The following is a 20,744-nucleotide window of genomic DNA, read 5'->3' as shown; positions in this document are numbered from 1 at the left end:
AATTAGTCATCATCAGTGGCCGTGCGCACCCGTGCAGACAGGTGACAACAGGACATTTAAGTATTTGCACAATCTTCTTCGGAATGCGCTTCGTCTGCAATCATTTAGCAATTTTGGATTGTCATATGAATAGATTCTGGTCTGCAAGCCAAGTGCGTCCATCATCGATCGGGCACCTGCGGTCAGCAAGGATCCTAGTGGCGCGAATTTTGGGGCGGGTGTGTCTTGAGGCGGGGATATCCTTGCCCACCCCCTCTCCCCCCTCAGCTGCTATATCAGGGGAAAGACTCCCAGCTCCAACTTATCTTTTATCTGGTGATCGATTGAATCATCATTTTATCAACAACCGCGCCTCTTTGGAAACAAGAAAGTATCTTTGGACTTTTGGAGTGGACAGCTTCTGTGTGCAACATTGAGTGGTGCATAGTGAAGTGTCTTGGAACGCTGTGATTTCTTCCCTGAGAGGTTTGGGAGACGGGCACCACCCTGCAAGGAAAGTGCAGAAGTCATTTTTCATCTGCAAAAACAGAAATATTCCAGGCGTGCAAAGATGCCTCGGTCATTCCTTGTCAAGAAGTATTTCACCAACAAGAGGCCGAATTACAGCGAGTTGGAAAGCCAGAATGGTAAATTGTTTAAATGAAAACGTCTAATTCTGCACAAAGTTGTGAGCTATTTTTGTTCAAATTACTATGAGAATACATGTATATTTTAATCGAAGTTAGCCTAGATTTTAAGTAGTGTATCCTAACAGCAAGTGCACCCGAAGTACACCCCATAACGGTTCGATATCATGAATTCACCTTGGTGAGTGCTCAACAAAAAAAATAGACCGTTTTCCGTTGATACATCCTCATGAAGCCGTTTTAACAGTCGGGATCACGTCCCCTCCAGTGTTTTGGCGATCCGGTGTCAATAAACTGCGGAAATAAGCGCTGCTGCAACCTGGACTCAGGAGTAGATGTAACATAGTAAAAGTAAATCCGGGATACTTCAAATAGTATGTTACGTGGACGTCATCATCCATTTCGTATGTATGTTACGAATTTGCTAAATGTATGATAATGTAATGAATTCAATTTTTTTGTTGCCAACATTAGCGTTGGCTAACGTTAGCTAGGTGGCTAATATTAGCTAGGTTTAAGGTTAGGTTAAATGGTTAGGGGAAAGGTCAGATAACATGCTAAGTAGTTGCAAAATACTAAGTAGTTGCGGTCCACCACAACCGACCAAACATACTTTCCAACATACTTTCGTTTTTGCCTTATGTAACCTTCTGCCATACCAAACTTAACATATTATATTTATTTGAGTTTTCCGGATTTCCATTTACAATATTAAGTCGGAGCCAGAGAGGCAGACGGACAGTAATGGCTAGTGTGTGAATACGGTTGTGTCAACCTTGGCACCTAGTGTGTAACAAGGTGCACAAGACGCTTAACAGGAAAGGGTTCAAATTTTCTATTGGTGCATTTAAGTGTGTGTGTGAAAGAGTTGTGTCCCATCTCTTTGTGGCCTATGGTGAATTGGGAAGTTTGCTAATCGAGTCATATGGTTGGAACAGGACTGCATGGAACACTTGAGTTTGACTGTAACAAGACACTGAGAAGGAAAACAAGTTACCTGTGTAATTAGATTTAACTGACTCTCACCCCCTCCAGCTCTCTCTAAACATTTAAAACATCTCTCCCCCCTCTTCCAGCAGTCATCCCAGAGTGCTATCCTCTTGCTGAGCTCCCGATGAGGGGCAACAGCTCCGTGCTGACCTACTTCCCCACCGCCCTGCTCTTCAACATGGACGCCCTCCCAGCACCTCTCTCCCCTGTGTCCCCTGTCTCCCTCACGGGTCCTCTGGACCTCAGCAGCTCCCCCTCCAGTAGCAGTGGGGAGGATGAGGAGGAGGCAGGGCGCACATCAGACCCCCCCAGCCCTGTACCCCCCCACCACATCTACCACTGCCTCCACTGCAGCAAGACCTATAGCAGCTCCTCAGGCCTCTCCAGGCACCAGCTCACCCACTGCCCCGGGGGCAGCGAGATCAGCTCCATACCCAGCGAGGCCTTGCCTCGACCAGCCTTCCACTGCAGAAACTGCCCAAAGGAGTACACCAGCCTGGGGGCTCTGAAGATGCACATCCGCTCACATACCCTGCCCTGCGTCTGCACCACCTGTGGAAAGGCCTTCTCCAGACCCTGGCTGCTCAGAGGACACATCCGCACGCACACTGGTGAGTCTTACCCTCTACATTCTTATGGCACTGGGATTGTTATAGGGGTCTTTCCTACACTGTTGGACAGTTGTACACATTGTAATTACATAGTAATAACACTTATTTATTTCACTATTTTTATTGTTTCACTCACTTCTCTTGGACCTGCACTGTTGGAGCTTAAGAATGTCACTGTACCCTGCAATTACATCTGCGACCCTGTGCATGTGACTATTAAACCCCTTTTTCTGTGGGGGTCTGGTAGGTTGACATTTCCAGTTCAAACTGGTTGAAGCTTAGGGATTAGCCAGGCATTGATATTCATTAATGTCCGCTGAGGTGTAAACACATGTTATTGCTCCTTGTGACACTATCTTATCTCTGTGTTTATGTGAGGAAAGAAGTCAATCAAAGGCTTGAGTCAGCAAAGGGGATTGATTGCACATCGTTGATGTTTTGGTTACACAATCTTTATCAAGACAAGTCTCCTAACATCTGTCTCTCTCCCTTTCAGGTGAGCGCCCGTTCTCCTGCCAACACTGTAACCGTGCATTTGCGGATCGCTCCAACCTGCGGGCCCACATGCAGACCCACTCTGAGGTGAAGAAGTACCAGTGTGGTTCCTGCTCTCGCACCTTCAGCCGCATGTCCCTGCTACATAAACACACGGCCTCCGGCTGCTGCCCTGCCTCCTAGACACACACTGGCCCAGCGGCTCAGAACGTCTGGCCGAAGATGCCACGGTTGATCTATTCCCCATAAGGGATGTTTACTGCGATACAGAATGTAAGTTGCTCTGGGTGAAAGTAGGAACCGACTGTAGTGGGTTGAAAGACCCAGGACCACTCAGACAATGTTTAGAGGGGGATGGATCCCCAAACACTGTCATCCATCAATTTGGAGGGGTATTAGGCGCCCCCATTGAGCAACCTCGTGGCCTGAAGGACAGGGATGGGAGGGTGTTGCCTATAAGTTAACTCTTTTCAATGCCGAAGTGCCTTCCATTTGTAAAAAAAAAACACTTGACAATTGAAAACAAGTAAATGTTTTTCATATTGTTGTTATGCATAGAGACTTGATGTTGACTGTGAGGTCAATCAAATTAATATGTGTGTGGAGGGAGCAGCTGGACATGTAGTTAATTCCCAGCATACCCCTCGGTGCCGGCTGGTCCGGGACTGTGACCATAGTGCAGCTGCTGGCGTGTGTGTAGAAAGTGAATGTCGTCTCTCATAGTCCACATACACAGCATACATGTATTGGGACAGGTGTGTGTGTGGACAGCTGTCTGTATGGTGTTCTGTGGAGGCAGGGTACTGAGAGACGTGTTAGCTCTGACCTCAACAGTTGACCCTCATCTCTTCTCCCTCCTCACCCTCCTCACCCTTCATCCCCTCACCCCTTATCTCCTCACCTCCTTCCCATCACAACCTCTTCATCCCTCTGTTTTTACCTCCTTCCTCTCCCTCACACCTCCTAGTCCATCTCTTCCAGACCCTATTCACTTATCCCTGACTAACCCCACCCCCCAAGTTCTCAATATTTTTCCCTCACCCCTCTAATCCTCACCTGGCACCTTTTCCCCCATTACACCTCCCCACCACACTCCTCACCTATATTACATTTACATTTAAGTCATTTAGCAGACGGAACCAGGCCATTGGGATTTGTGTGCTTTGATCACAAGTCAGTTGACCATATCAGAATGACCAAAGGCAGTCTAAGTCCTATATCCAATAGGTAACCGAACCAAAGGCAGTCTAAGTCCTATATCCAATAGGTAACCGAACCAAAGGCAGTCTAAGTCCTATATCCAATAGGTAACCGAACCAAAGGCAGTCTAAGTCCTATATCCAATAGGTAACCGAACCAAAGGCAGTCTAAGTCCTATATCCAATAGGTAACCGAACCAAAGGCAGTCTAAGTCCTATATCCAATAGGTAACTGAACCAAAGCCATTTGAACCATCTGCGCTTTAACATTTTCAAATCAAACTTTTATAAATGCCTCAAATAATTTTGGGCAAGATTTTTTTATAAAGAGTTTGTATGTGCCATCCTTGCCAATTTGTCAGGAACATGATGCTCTACTACAAATAACTTTGTGATTTATCATGAGATGTGTTGACATGATTCCTAAACCAGCAGAGATGGTCCTTTCCACTGCTTGCCATATGTAAATAAAGCTTTGTCTTAAATCTGTTCTTGGTCTGTTATTGGCAGAGGAGGTTGGTGGCAACTTAATTAGGGAGGATGGGCCCATGCTAATGGCTGGTGCAGAACTAGTGGAATGATATCAAATACATGGTTTCCATTCCTTTTCACTCTGTTCAAATATTATTTTGCAACTAAAACTATACATACATCTATTGTACTGTTGTTACCATACCATTTAACATGTTATTTGTCACATTGGCCCAGCGTCGTCCAGGTTACGGTTTGGCCGGGGTAGGCCGTCGTTGTAAAATAAGAATTTGTTCTTAATAACTGACTTGCCTAGTTAAATAAAGGTTACATTTTTAAAATATATATATAAAAAATAAGAATACAATACAATAATACAAGGTGTTACCTTACTGTGAAATGCTTACTTACAAGCCCAACAATGCAGATATAAGAAAATATTTAGTAAATAAAGTAAATAAAAAAACAAGTTACACATTAAAGGTACTTTGTACATGTAGGTAGGGGTAATACATGTTGATATAGTACTTCAGAGGTACATTGTACATGTAGGTCGGGGTAATAGATGTTGATATAGTACTTTAGAGGTTCTTTGTACATGTAGGTAGGGGTAATAGATGTTGATATAGTACTTTAGAGGTACTTTGTACATGTACATGTAGTTAGGGGTAATACATGTTGATATAGTACTTTAGAGGTACTTTGTACATGTAGGTAGGGGTAATAAATGTTGATATAGTACTTTAGAGGTACTTTGTACATGTAGGTAGGGGTAATAGATCTTGATATAGTACTTTAGAGGTTCTTTGTACATGTAGGTAGGGGTAATAGATGTTGATATAGTACTTTAGAGGTACTTTGTACATGTACATGTAGGTAGGGGTAATACATGTTGATATAGTACTTTAGAGGTTCTTTGTACATGTAGGTAGGGGTAATAAATGTTGATATAGTACTTTAGTTAGTCATTGTAAATTGTGTTATGCTCTATCTCTGTGTCAGTGTGCTGCTCGGTGTCTCTGTCTCTTTCTGTCTGTATCTCTGTCTCTCTGTCTATGCCTCTGTCTGTGTCTCTGTCTCTTTGTGTCTATGTCCCTGTCTGTGTCACTGTCTCTGTCTGTATCTCTGTCTCTCTGTCTCTCTCTGTCTCTGTGTCTCTCTGTGCCTCTGTCTGTGTCTCAGTCTGTGTCTCTGTCTCTCTGTGTCTCTGTCTCTCTATGTCTCTGTCTTTGTATTTGTCTGTGTCACTGTCTCTGTCTGTGTCTATGTATCTGGCTGTGTCTCTGTCTATGTGTCTGTCTCTGTCTATGTCCCCGTATGTTTCTCTGTCTATGTCTCTTTGTCTCTGTCCCTGTCTGTGTCTCTGTGTCTGTCTCTGTGTCTCTGTCCCTGTCTGTGTCTCTGTGTCTCTGTCTATGTCCCCATATGTTTCTCTGTCTACGTCTCTGTCTGTGTCTCTGTCTATGTGTCTGTCTCTGTGTCTCTGTCTATGTCCCTGTACGTTTCTCTGTCTATGGCTCTGTCTGTGTCTGTCTGTGTCTCTGTCTATGTCCCCGTATGTTTCTCTGTCTATGTCTCTGTGTCTCTGTCTATGTGTCTGTCTATGTGTCTCTGTCTATGTCCCTGTACGTTTCTCTGTCTATGGCTCTGTCTGTGTCTCTGTCTATGTGTCTGTCTCTGTGTCTCTGTGTCTCTGTCTATGTGTCTGTCTATGTGTCTCTGTGTCTCTGTCTATGTCCCCGTATGTTTCTCTGTCTATGTCTCTGTGTCTGTGTCTATGTGTCTGTCTGTGTCTATGTGTCTGTCTGGGTCTCTGTCTATGTGTCTGTCTCTGTGTCTCTGTCCCCGTATGTTTCTCTGTCTATGTCTCTGTGTCTCTGTCTATGTCTGTGTCTCTGTCTATGTGTCTGTCTCTGTCTCTCTGTGTCTCTGTCTATGTCCCTGTACGTTTCTCTGTCTATGTCTCTGTGTCTCTGTCTATGTCTGTGTCTCTGTCTATGTGTCTGTCTATGTGTCTCTGTGTCTCTGTCTATGTGTCTGTCTCTGTGTCTCTGTCTATGTGTCTGTCTCTGTGTCTCTGTCTATGTGTCTGTGTCTCTGTGTCTCTGTCTATGTCCCCGTATGTTTCTCTGTCTATGTCTCTGTGTCTATGTCTGTGTCTCTGTCTATGTGTCTGTCTCTGTCTCTCTCTGTCTATGTCCCTGTATGTTTCTCTGTCTCTGTCTGTGTCTATGTCTGTGTCTCTGTCCCTGTCTATGTCCCTGTATGTTTCCCTGTCTATGTCCCTGTATGTTTCCCTGTCTATGTCTCTGTCTGTGTCTCTGTATGTTTCCCTGTCTATGTCCCTGTATGTTTCCCTGTATGTTTCCCTGTCTATGTCCCTGTATGTTTCCCTGTCTATGTCCCTGTATGTTTCCCTGTCTATGTCTCTGTATGTTTCCCTGTCTATGTCCCTGTATGTTTCCCTGTCTATGTCCCTGTATGTTTCCCTGTCTATGTCCCTGTATGTTTCCCTGTCTATGTCCCTGTATGTTTCTCTGTCTATGTCTCTGTCTGTGTCTCTGTCTATGTCCCTGTATGTTTCCCTGTCTATGTCTCTGTCTGTGTCTCTGTCTGTGTCTCTGTCTGTGTCTCTGTCTGTGTCTCTGTCTGTGTCTCTGTCTGTGTCTCTGTCTATGTGTCTGTCTCTGTGTCTGTCTCTGTGTCTATGTCTGTGTCTCTGTATGTTTCTCTGTCTATGTCTCAGTCTGTGTCTCTCTCTGTGTCTCTGTCTCTCTGTGTCTCTGTCTATGTGTCTGTTTCTGTGTCTCTGTTTCTCTGTCTGTGTCTCTGTCGGTGACTCTGTCGGAGTCTCTGTCTATGTGTCTGTCTCTGTCTGTATGCAAGTGTGTGTGAGAATGCAGACATGTTTGAGTCCCTGGTGTCGAGGGATGTATGGAACACCTGCACACACCTGCCAGGCTTTCAGCACAGATTACACAGGGCAGTGTGTGTTTGAGCACATACACATGTGTGTGGCTGCTGAGCCAACAACACATGGACAACACAGGAGGGGAGGGGTGCATGAATGGACTGACTGCAGGTGGATAGAGAGAGAGAGAGAGAGAGAGAGAGAGAGAGAGAGAGCAGTTTGGATGAGGGAGAAAGAGTGAGAGGTTAAGAATGAAACACCGAGAATCTCACTGCTGATAAACTGCCTATAGGTACTTGTAACAGTGGGAGGCCGGTCCTTCTCTTGCTATAAGAAAAGTGGTACCTGCTGCGCGCTGACCCGGTAGCGACGAACCTGCCGTTTCTACTTGATGCCAATCAGAGAGCACAAAACCCCACATGGGGAAGCCAACTGGAGTGACAACAAAAAGGAAAAAAGAGGGCATTTCCTCCGTAAATCCATGGTTAAATGTCATGAGCCAGTCACACTTCATATGCAATGTAAGCTATAGGATGTTAGCTAGCTAAGTAGTACACAGAAGCAATGCACACAACACTACATTTTCCCTCCAAGCTATTTTACTACTGTAGCTACTATTGCTACTATTATAATTAAATCACAATGGATTAGTTTCCATAAAACAGCTGCCTCTGTTAGCTGCCAAGTTACTGCAGTGTCCTTAGCTAGCTAGCTAAGTTGTTCTAGCTAGTGAATATGCTAACCTTAGCTAGCAAGCTAAACATTTGGCTATGGGCTGGCTCTGGCAGTAGGGATTATGGTGAATTAAATTGTTTCTTCGACATCTTTCTAGGTAGATCTCGAGCTGTGACCATCTTGGTAGTATCAGCAAAGGGGTTCTACAAAATAGCAACGTTAGTGCAGCTAGTTAGCTAACATTGGAATCTATACCAAAAACAAAGTCAAACACACACACACATGCATTGCCAAACAAGGCTATTGCCACCTTCTGGTTTGGAGTATCTTAACAAGGTTGAGTGGCTGATGACTTCAATGTCTTTGCTCTCTGAACACAGAAGAGACCCCCGACACTCTGTTCAAATGTGCTAAGTACTGTCGTCAGTCAAATGTTTGACAATCCTACAGGTGTGTCTGAGTTATTGGGGTGGGAGATTAAAGAGTGAGAGACCAGCAAAGAGAGACAATGATCTTTTGAAAATCTGTGCCTGGCTCCAGCTGAGAGATAGTTGGCCCCTAGGCAGGAGGTAGCTTGAAATCAGCAGAGTTTTAGAAGCACTCCTGACCCACATACTGCACTGTACTGCTGCAGGCCTGGATACAGCTGGACACAGCGAGGCTAAACCCCAGCAGAGCATTAACCCCCATCTCAACTCAAGCTGCAGGCTGTAGGATAAGCCAGGCAGTCTCTGGTCCTGGCCGCAAGAGCCACATTGTGTCTGCATTCTGCTCTACCATCACAGTGTGTCTGCATTCTGCTCTACCATCACAGTGTGTCTGCATTCTGCTCTACCATCACTGCCCCTAGACATTGTAAGCTAGACCCTGTTTGAAGCCAAGTTATAGGGACTAACCCCAGCTATAGGGTACAACCCCGGATATAGGGTCTAACCCCAGTTATAGGGTCTAACCCCAGCTATAGGGTCTAACCCCAGTTATAAGGTCTAACCCCAGTTATAAGGTCTAACCCAAGTTATAGGGTGTAACCCCAGCTATAGCACCTAACCCCAGCTATAGCATCTAACCCCAGCTATAGAGTCTAACCCCAGCTATAGGGTCTAACCCCAGCTATAGGGTCTAACCCCAGTTATAGGGTCTAACCCCAGTTATAGGGTCTAACCCCAGCTATAGGGTCTAACCACAGCTATAGGGTCTAACCACAGCTATAGGGTCTAACCCCAGCTATAGCATCTAACAACTCAGCGGTCAACACCATAGTACCCTCAAAGCTCATTACTAAGCTAAGGTTCCTGGGACTAAACACCTTCCCCTGAAACTGGATCCTGGACTTCCTGACGGGTCGCCCCCAGGTGGTGAGGGTAGGTAGCAACACATCTGCCACGCTGATCCTCAACACTGGAGCTCCCCAGGGGTGTGTGCTCAGTCCCCTCCTGTACTCCCTGTTCACCCACGACTGCATGGCCAGGCACGACTCCAACACCATCATTAAGTTTGCAGACGACACGACAGTGGTAGGCCTGATCACCGACAAGGATGAGACAGCCTATAGGGAGGAGGTCAGAGACCTGGGCGGGTGGTGCCAGAATAACAACTATCCCTCAACGTCACCAAGACTAAGGAGATGATTGTGGACTACAGGAAAAGGAGGACCGAGCACGCCCCCATTCTCATCAACGGGGTTGCAGGTTGAGAGCTTCAAGTTCCTTGGTGTCCACATCAACAACAAACTAGAATGGTCCAAACACACCAAGACAGTTGTGAAGAGGGCACGACAAAGCCTCAGGAAACTAAAAAGATTTGGCATGGGTCCTGAGATCCTCAAAAAGGTTCTACAGCTACAACATCGAGAGCATGGTTGCATCACTGCCTGGTACGGCAATTGCTCAGCCTCTGACCGCAAGGCACTACAGAGGGTTGTGCGTACGGCCCAGTACATCACTGGGGCTAAGCTGCCTGCCATCCAGGACCTCTACACCAGGCGGTGTCAGAGGAAGACCCTAAAAGTTGTCAAAGACCCCACCCACCCCAGTCATAGACTGTTCTCTCTACTACCGCATGGCAAGCGGTACGGTAGTGCCAAGTCTAGGACAACAAGGCTTCTCAACAGTTTTTAACCCCAAGCCATAAGACCCCTGAACAGGTAATCAAATGGCTACCCGGACTATTTGCATTGTGTGCCTCCCCCCAACCCCTCTTTTACGCTTCTGATACTCTCTGTTTATCATATATGCATAGTCACTTTAACTAAACATTCATGTACATACTACCTCTATTGGGCCGACCAACCAGTGCTCCCGCACACTGGCTAACCGGGTTATCTGTATTGTGTCCCGCAATCCACCACCCGCCAACCCCTCTTTTACCCTACTGCTTCTCTCTGTTCATCATATATGCATAGTCACTTTAACCATATCTACATGTACATACTACCTCAATCAGCCTGACTAACTGGTGTCTGTATGTAGCCTCACTACTGTTATAGCCTCGCAACTGTATATAGCCTGTCTTTTTACTGTTGTTTAATTTCTTTACTTACCTATTGTTCACCTAACACCTTTTTTGCACTATTGGTTAGAGCTTGTAAGTAAGCATTTCACTGTAAGGTCTACCTACACCTGTTGTATACGGCGCACGTGACAAATAAACTTTGATTTGATTTGATTTGATAACCCCAGCTACAGGGTCTAACCCCAGCTACAGGGTCTAACCCCAGCTACAGGGTCTAACCCCAGCTATCCCATGGTCTTGGTACACTCCCACATATGGCCCATTTAACCCCCTTCCCTGCCTCCAGCCTTTCATACTACATCCTGGCTAAACCCCTGACTGACTATCCCTCAGCCTATGCCTGTTAACCCCTAACTAACCCCCCACACATGGGTAGGGTATGTGTGCAGTATGCCCTGCCCTCCTCACCCATGCAGTCTTTCTGAGGTAACGGTGTGTTTCTACCCATAGCTGGGACTGGCGATGGGGTGTGTATGTGTGTGTGTTTTGGGGGCGAGAAGGGCCACAACAGGGCCAGAAGGAGCTCAGGTTCCCTCATTTGTGTGTAATGTAAATAGAGCCACCCCACCTTGGAAAAGGATCCCAAAGTATGGTGTAGTGGATAGATGGTGTGCGTGCGTGTGTGTGTGTGTGTGTGCATTAATTTTTTCTCCCAGTGTTTTATAGGGTTATGGGCATGTGTGAGTGTGAGTTTGGGGGAGTTTGGTGTAGTGGGTCTACACAGATGGTGAGTCAGAGAGAGAGAGAGCCAGGGCAGGGGGGACTGAACTCTGCTTGATCTCCCGACGGTGTCAGGTTAGCTGGGCAGAGAGAGGAGCGTGGGTGGGTAGGTTGTATGGATGGAACTTCTGTGTATGTGCACATGTGGGTGTGCATGTTTTGTTGAGTGGTAGAGGATGATGTAATGGAGTTCACTTCATTTCTTTTCAGCCGTATTGAAAATGACACTTGTCATGTCAACCAATTTGGCAGTAGGCCTAACACGACTCCAACTAAACATTTTACTCAACAGTCAGAGGTAATAGAACCCCCGCTGGGCTGAGTGTCTGGTGGCAACAGCATCTGTCTGTCACACGCACACACACTGGCACCCAGTGAGCATACACATGCGTGCACGTATGCACATAATTGTGCAAGTACTGACTCAAGTTTTATATTCATTTTTGTAAAAAAAAACAGTGTTATTTTCTCCATCGATGAAACCTAAGCTGTGCCAGCCAGCCAGAGGGGCATATTTGGGCTATTGTCTGTGTCTGTGTAGGAGGCACCCTGTTACCCTGTAGCTCTGAGGCAGTGAGATCACTGGAGATGCTGGTGTCTTTCTAAGTGTGTGTGTGTGTGTGTGTGTGTGTGTGTGTGTGTGTGTGTGTGTGTGTGTGTGTGTGTGTGTGTGTGTGTGTGTGTGTGTGTGTGTGTGTGTGTGTGTGTGTGTGTGTGTGTGTGTGTGTGTGTGTGTGTGTGTGTGTGTGTGTGTGTGTGTGTGTGTGTGTGTGTGTGTGTCCGTGTGTGTGTGAGATCATGTTTGTGATGTCGGTGTGTGTTTTTATGTCCGAGTCACACATGCAGCGCCTGACTAATGTGACATTCCTGAACCATTACTGACAGACACACAATACAGCCTTCTTTTCTGAAACACACTGTGTGTGTGTGTGTGTGTGTGTGTGTGTGTGTGTGTGTCAGTATGAGAGAGATACAGAAGGATGGATAGAGGGAGAGAAACAGAACCAGGAAATAGAGAGAAACATCTCATTGAGATAGCTATGTTGTTCAGTTCAGGTTAGATAATGCAGATAAACAGATAAACAGAGAGAAACATCTCGTTGAGATAGCTATGTTGTTCAGTTCAGGTTAGATAATGCAGATAAACAGATAAACAGAGAGAAACATCTCGTTGAGATAGCTATGTTGTTCAGTTCAGGTTAGATAATGCAGATAAACAGATAAACAGAGAGAAACATCTCATTGAGATAGCTATGTTGTTCAGTTCAGGTTAGATAATGCAGATAAACAGATAAACAGAGAGAAACATCTCATTGAGATAGCTATGTTGTTCAGTTCAGGTTAGATAATGCAGATAAACAGATAAACAGAGAGAAACATCTCATTGAGATAGCTATGTTGTTCAGTTCAGGTTAGATAATGCAGATAAACAGATAAACAGAGAGAAACATCTCATTGAGATAGCTATGTTGTTCAGTTCAGGTTAGATAATGCAGATAAACAGATAAACAGAGAGAAACATCTCATTGAGATAGCTGTGTTGTTCAGTTCAGGTTAGATAATGCAGATAAACAGATAAACAGAGAGAAACATCTCGTTGAGATAGCTATGTTGTTCAGTTCAGGTTAGATAATGCAGCATGTTCTGCTGACCTACTTTACACAGAGAGGGAGATGGCTTCTCTGTTTCTGTCCCCCTCTTTTAACTCTCCTCTACTGCAGTAATCTCTCTCTCTCTCTCTCTCTCTCTCTCTCTCTCTGTTTGGGACACAGGAAGTGAGCTGTCAGGCTTGTATAAACAGCACCAATCCGGCAGCGCTGATAAAAAACATCTGGGCGGGGTCGCACATCAGTGTGTGTGTGTTTGTGTTCATGTCTGTATGTGTATACCTGTGTGTATAAGTGTGTGTGTGTGTGTGTGTGCGTGCGTGCGTGTATGTGTGTGTGTTTGTGTTCATGTCTGTGTGTGCATACCTGTGTGTATGTATATGTGTGTATGTGTGTGTTCTCCTGTGTGCATGCGTGCATGCATGCGTGCGTGTATGTGTGTGTGTACGCCTGTTTGTATGTGTGTGTGATGTACCTATGTGTGAAGGAGGTGGGGGGTATACCACTGCACATCAATAAGTCACAGCAGAGTTCAGCCTATGTCTAAAAAGACTAGTGTTTTTGAGCTAGCCAGAACTGACTCAATGGGGTTTGGTGGCTGAGTCACTGGGATCAGGTTCCAGCCAGGAGGGCTTTGTCACCGGGTTAGAATTACTACTAACATAGTTACAAGCCCAATACTCACCATACCTGCACACAATGGAGCTTTACTGGACTTTAGTGCAGACCCAACAGCTTTAGAAACATTTCTCATTATGGAGTGAGGGAGAAGGGAAAAGGGAGAGGTGGAATGAAAAAGAGAGGGGGAGAGACAGAGAGAGAGAAGGGGGAACATAGAGAGAGAAAGAGAGGAACGATGAAACACACAGATGATGAAATGGTCAAGGTTTGTCAGAGCGTGCGAGCGAGGGGAAGCAGGAGGTCGAAAGATGTGTTGTATTGGTTGAGGAATAGAACATGTTGTAATGCAGTTCTGATCACTGTCATGGGCTGCTGTAGCTGTGTCTGTGCCAAGTAGACAGAAAGGACACACTACTGTCTTTCGCTCTTTCACTCTGTCCCTCCTTTGGTTCTCCTTCAGTCCCTAATCTGTCTGTGACACCCCCCCACCACACCCACACACACACACACACACACACACACACACACACACACACACACACACACACACACACACACACACACACACACACACACACACACACACACACACACACACACACACACACACACACACACACAACTACAAATCTCAGGATAAATACATGCTGCTGTACCCAAAGACAGGACATGACCCCATTGAGGGGGTACACACCATTTCCTGCCCACCTCTCCAATGAGACATGAGGTTGGGGTTGTGTCACTCTTCCCAAGGACAGACCCTCTCTGTCCTCTGTTCCCTGTTGAAGGAGTGAATGGACAAGTATAAATACAAGGATAGACAGGGAGAAATTATTAATAGATTAATAAATTGATAAATGGACTATCAGCGACCCATTGCCCTAATCTAACAAACAGCCACCTCAAAAGAAACCTCAAGCCATAGAAAGGGAATGAATAGAGTGGTCACGCTTCTGAAAACAGACAGTGCTCACCCCCAGTGTAGGACCAAGGAGAGCAGGGGAGAGCTACAGTAGAGGGGAACCAACACTGTGTAGGACCAAGGAGAGCAGGGGAGAGCTAGAGGGGAACCAACACTGTGTAGGACCAAGGAGAGCAGGGGAAAGCTAGAGGGGAACCAACACTGTGTAGGACCAAGGAGAGCAGGGGAGAGCTAGAGGGGAACCAACACTGTGTAGGACCAAGGAGAGCAGGGGAGAGCTAGAGGGGAACCAACACTGTGTAGGACCAAGGAGAGCAGGGGAGAGCTAGAGGGGAACCAACACTGTGTAGGACCAAGGAGAGCAGGGGAGAGCTAGAGGGGAACCAACACTGTGTAGGACCAAGGAGAGCAGGGGAGAGCTAGAGGGGAACCAACACTGTGTAGGACCAAGGAGAGCAGGGGAGAGCTAGAGGGGAACCAACACTGTGTAGGACCAAGGAGAGCAGGGGAGAGCTAGAGGGGAACCAACACTGTGTAGGACCAAGGAGAGCAGGGGAGAGCTAGAGGGGAACCAACACTGTGTAGGACCAAGGAGAGCAGGGGAGAGCTAGAGGGGAACCAACACTGTGTAGGACCAAGGAGAGCAGGGGAGAGCTAGAGGGGAACCAACACTGTGCTCTGACGGAGGTGTCAAACTACCAAACAAACACATAGGCCAAGGCTACAGCATGTCATGACATGAGTGGGAGAGAAAGCGAGAGAGAGAGAGAGACGGTGAAGGAGGATATAAGAAAATCATTGTGAGATATTTGGAAGAAAACAACAGAAGTAAGGTGGATAAAAGCAGTACTATCATAGATGAAATGTATAGAAAGAGAGGCTGATTCGCGTATAGAGTGAGATTTTCTCTTCCCTTCTCTCTCTCTCTCTGCCACAGGTATTGAGGTATGTGTCTCAGGGGCACCAGCGGTTGTGCTGAGAGGTGCAAGGTGCACGTTTGTTCTCCTGTCAGGACCTGCTTGGGGCTGGGGCAGGGAGGGGTCAGGACAATTCTATTGTTCCGACATTCCTCTCCATGAGGGATTGGGCCGGGTGGAGGTGGCTGAGGTGGGTAGGTGTGAGGTTGGGGCGTGAGGGGTTGGGGGATAAGAGGGTGACACGTGTGTGTGTGTGTGTGTGTGTGTTCATCCAACTGGGCACACCACGTACGTCATTTCAATGTAGATTTGGGGATATTATTTGGTTGAGATGTTGATCAATGAGATTTCAACCTTTATTCAACAGCTCAAAACAACATCCAGAAGTTTGTTGTATTCCCAATGTGTTATCACTATGTTTTCAACAATATAAAACAACATCCAGAAGTTTGTTGAATTCCCAATGTGTTATCACTATGTTTTCAACAATATAAAACAACATCCAGAAGTTTGTTGAATTCCCAATGTGTTATCACTATGTTTTCAACAATATAAAACAACATCCAGAAGTTTGTTGAATTCCCAATGTGTTATCACTATGTTTTCAACAATATAAAACAACATCCAGAAGTTTGTTGAATTCCCAATGTGTTATCACTATGTTTTCAACAATATAAAACAACATCCAGAAGTTTGTTGAATTCCCAATGTGTTATCACTATGTTTTCAACAATATAAAACAACATCCAGAAGTTTGTTGAATTCCCAATGTGTTATCACTATGTTTTCAACAATATAAAACAACATCCAGAAGTTTGTTGAATTCCCAATGTGTTATCACTATGTTTTCAACAATATAAAACAACATCCAGAAGTTTGTTGAATTCCCAATGTGTTATCACTATGTTTTCAACAATATAAAACAACATCCAGAAGTTTGTTGAATTCCCAATGTGTTATCACTATGTTTTCAACAATATAAAACAACATCCAGAAGTTTGTTGAATTCCCAATGTGTTATCACTATGTTTTCAACAATATAAAACAACATCCAGAAGTTTGTTGAATTCCCAATGTGTTATCACTATGTTTTCAACAATATAAAACAACATCCAGAAGTTTGTTGAATTCCCAATGTGTTATCACTATGTTTTCAACAATATAAAACAACATCCAGAAGTTTGTTGAATTCCCAATGTGTTATCACTATGTTTTCAACAATATAAACAACATCCAGAAGTTTGTTGAATTCCCAATGTGTTATCACTATGTTTTCAACAATATAAAACAACATCCAGAAGTTTGTTGAATTCCCAATGTGTTATCACTATGTTTTCAACAATATAAAACAACATCCAGAAGTTTGTTGAATTCCCAATGTGTTATCACTATGTTTTCAACAATATAAAACAACATCCAGAAGTTTGTTGAATTCCCAATGTGTTATCACTATGTTTTCAACAATATAAAACAACATCCAGAAGTTTGTTGAATTCCCAATGTGTTATCACTATGTTTTCAACAATATAAAACAACATCCAGAAGTTTGTTGAATTCCCAATGTGTTATCACTATGTTGTCAACAATATAAAACAACATCCAGAAGTTTGTTGAATTCCCAATGTGTTATCACTATGTTTTCAACAATATAAAACAACACCCAGAAGTTTGTTGAATTCCCAATGTGTTATCACTATGTTTTCAACAATATAAAACAACATCCAGAAGTTTGTTGAATTCCCAATGTGTTATCACTATGTTTTCAACAATATAAAACAACATCCAGAAGTTTGTTGAATTCCCAATGTGTTATCACTATGTTTTCAACAATATAAAACAACATCCAGAAGTTTGTTGAATTCCCAATGTGTTATCACTATGTTTTCAACAATATAAACAACATCCAGAAGTTTGTTGAATTCCCAATGTGTTATCACTATGTTTTCAACAATATAAAACAACATCCAGAAGTTTGTTGAATTCCCAATGTGTTATCACTATGTTTTCAACAATATAAAACAACATCCAGAAGTTTGTTGAATTCCCAATGTGTTATCACTATGTTTTCAACAATATAAAACAACATCCAGAAGTTTGTTGAATTCCCAATGTGTTATCACTATGTTTTCAACAATATAAAACAACATCCAGAAGTTTGTTGAATTCCCAATGTGTTATCACTATGTTTTCAACAATATAAAACAACATCCAGAAGTTTGTTGAATTCCCAATGTGTTATCACTATGTTTTCAACAATATAAAACAACATCCAGAAGTTTGTTGAATTCCCAATGTGTTATCACTATGTTTTCAACAATATAAAACAACATCCAGAAGTTTGTTGAATTCCCAATGTGTTATCACTATGTTTTCAACAATATAAAACAACATCCAGAAGTTTGTTGAATTCCCAATGTGTTATCACTATGTTTTCAACAATATAAAACAACATCCAGAAGTTTGTTGAATTCCCAATGTGTTATCACTATGTTTTCAACAATATAAACAACATCCAGAAGTTTGTTGAATTCCCAATGTGTTATCACTATGTTTTCAACAATATAAAACAACATCCAGAAGTTTGTTGAATTCCCAATGTGTTATCACTATGTTTTCAACAATATAAAACAACATCCAGAAGTTTGTTGAATTCCCAATGTGTTATCACTATGTTTTCAACAATATAAAACAACATCCAGAAGTTTGTTGAATTCCCAATGTGTTATCACTATGTTTTCAACAATATAAAACAACATCCAGAAGTTTGTTGAATTCCCAATGTGTTATCACTATGTTTTCAACAATATAAAACAACATCCAGAAGTTTGTTGAATTCCCAATGTGTTATCACTATGTTTTCAACAATATAAAACAACATCCAGAAATTTGTTGAATTCCCAATGTGTTATCACTATGTTTTCAACAATATAAAACAACATCCAGAAGTTTGTTGAATTCCCAATGTGTTATCACTATGTTTTCAACAATATAAAACAACATCCAGAAGTTTGTTGAATTCCCAATGTGTTATCACTATGTTTTCAACAATATAAAACAACATCCAGAAGTTTGTTGAATTCCCAATGTGTTATCACTATGTTTTCAACAATATAAAACAACATCCAGAAGTTTGTTGAATTCCCAATGTGTTATCACTATGTTTTCAACAATATAAAACAACATCCAGAAGTTTGTTGAATTCCCAATGTGTTATCACTATGTTTACAACAATATAAAACAACATCCAGAAGTTTGTTGAATTCCCAATGTGTTATCACTATGTTTTCAACAATATAAAACAACATCCAGAAGTTTGTTGAATTCCCAATGTGTTATCACTATGTTTTCAACAATATAAAACAACATCCAGAAGTTTGTTGAATTCCCAATGTGTTATCACTATGTTTTCAACAATATAAACAACATCCAGAAGTTTGTTGAATTCCCAATGTGTTATCACTATGTTTTCAACAATATAAAACAACATCCAGAAATTTGTTGAATTCCCAATGTGTTATCACTATGTTTTCAACAATATAAACAACATCCAGAAGTTTGTTGAATTCCCAATGTGTTATCACTATGTTTTCAACAATATAAAACAACATCCAGAAATTTGTTGAATTCCCAATGTGTTATCACTATGTTTTCAACAATATAAAACAACATCCAGAAGTTTGTTGAATTCCCAATGTGTTACCACTATGTTTTCAACAATATAAAACAACATCCAGAAATTTGTTGAATTCCCAATGTGTTATCACTATGTTTTCAACAATATAAATCTGTAGCTCAGTTGGTAGAGCATGGCGCTTGTAACGCCAGGGTAGTGGGTTCGATTCCCGGGACCACCCATACGTAGAATGTATGCACACATGACTGTAAGTCGCTTTGGATAAAAGCGTCTGCTAAATGGCATATATTATTATTATATTATCCAGAAGTTTGTTGAATTCCCAATGTGTTATCACTATGTTTTCAACAATATAAAACAACATCCAGAAGTTTGTTGAATTCCCAATGTGTTATCACTATGTTTTCAACAATATAAAACAACATCCAGAAGTTTGTTGAATTCCCAATGTGTTATCACTATGTTTTCAACAATATAAAACAACATCCAGAAGTTTGTTGAATTCCCAATGTGTTATCACTATGTTTTCAACAATATAAAACAACATCCAGAAGTTTGTTGAATTCCCAATGTGTTATCACTATGTTTTCAACAATATAAAACAACATCCAGAAGTTTGTTGAATTCCCAATGTGTTATCACTATGTTTTCAACAATATAAAACAACATCCAGAAGTTTGTTGAATTCCCAATGTGTTATCACTATGTTTTCAACAATATAAAACAACATCCAGAAGTTTGTTGAATTCCCAATGTGTTATCACTATGTTTTCAACAATATAAAACAACATCCAGAAGTTTGTTGAATTCCCAATGTGTTATCACTATGTTTTCAACAATATAAAATAACATCCAGAAGTTTGTTGAATTCCCAATGTGTTATCACTATGTTTTCAACAATATAAAACAACATCCAGAAGTTTGTTGAATTCCCAATGTGTTATCACTATGTTTTCAACAATATAAAACAACATCCAGAAGTTTGTTGAATTCCCAATGTGTTATCACTATGTTTTCAACAATATAAAATAACATCCAAATTCCAATGGAAAAACAATGTCAGATAAAATAAAAATAAATGTTGAGGGAAACTGAGGGTTGGGATGTGGAACTGGAGCCAAGTAGGAATGAAGTTGCTGGGCATGGGGTAGAATGACGGTCAAATATAAAAATAATAATAATAATAATAATAATAAAGTTGAACTGACACTAAAAAGGAACGTTGTTACATCCAATGCCTGTTTTCCTGAGGCTGATGCCTCGCAGGGGCTTGCACAGCTCACATTTAAACACAATTGGCCCAGAGTCGTCCGGGTTTGGCCAGGGAAGGCCATCGTTATAAAAAAGAACTGACATGCCTAGTTAAATAACGGTTAAATAAAACAATGATTAACTATCTCGGATATTTGGCCTGGTGGCTGGGAGCTTGTGGCTGGTTTGCGTCCCAGATTCAAGGTGGCTGGTTTGCGTCCCAGATTCAACTGGGTGAGGGATCGGTTCTTGTGCCCTTGGGTGGGACGCTTGACCCTGGTTGCTCCTGTGGGTTGCTCTAGATGGGAGTGTCTGCTGGATGACTGAATGTAATGTTGAGCAGCTTCACTGCAGGTAGACTGTTGTAAAATTCCCCAAAATGTCACCAAAAACAAATGTCACTGCGCTTTCAACCATTTAAAAGCACAACAAAGTTCAAATAGGAAAACAATGTCAGATATTTTGTATTTATACACAATGTGTCATCACTGTGCTTCATCTAATAGCACAACCAAATGACCGGGATTACAGTTGAGACTACATTAAAGTACATGGTGCAAGTGATCAATGCTGATCAAATTCT

The 20,744-nt window shown here is 42.7% G+C and overlaps 1 protein-coding gene across 3 annotated transcripts; it reads left to right on the top strand.

Moving 5' to 3' along the window:
- The first annotated feature begins 219 nt into the window (after positions 1-219).
- snai1b (snail family zinc finger 1b) lies at positions 220-4,411 on the top strand. 3 transcript variants are annotated; one of them, XM_035756472.2, is made up of 3 exons: positions 220-626; positions 1,706-2,227; positions 2,724-4,411. In XM_035756472.2, the coding sequence occupies exons 1-3, from the start codon at positions 551-553 to the stop codon at positions 2,903-2,905; spliced, it is 780 nt and encodes a 259-aa protein (XP_035612365.1). In that variant the 5' UTR covers positions 220-550; the 3' UTR covers positions 2,906-4,411. The 3 variants fall into 3 exon arrangements, with proteins under 3 accessions (XP_035612365.1, XP_035612364.1, XP_035612366.1); XM_035756471.2 differs by having other exon boundaries at positions 223-626; positions 1,703-2,227; XM_035756473.2 differs by lacking the exon at positions 220-626 and adding an exon at positions 914-1,034 and having other exon boundaries at positions 1,703-2,227.
- Positions 4,412-20,744: the final 16,333 nt, after the last annotated feature.

The sequence above is a fragment of the Oncorhynchus keta genome, chromosome 27 (assembly GCF_023373465.1).
Source record: "Oncorhynchus keta strain PuntledgeMale-10-30-2019 chromosome 27, Oket_V2, whole genome shotgun sequence".
NCBI lineage: Eukaryota > Metazoa > Chordata > Actinopteri > Salmoniformes > Salmonidae > Oncorhynchus > Oncorhynchus keta.
Note: the sequence above shows the minus strand (reverse complement) of the source record. Positions and strands in the feature narration are given on the sequence as shown.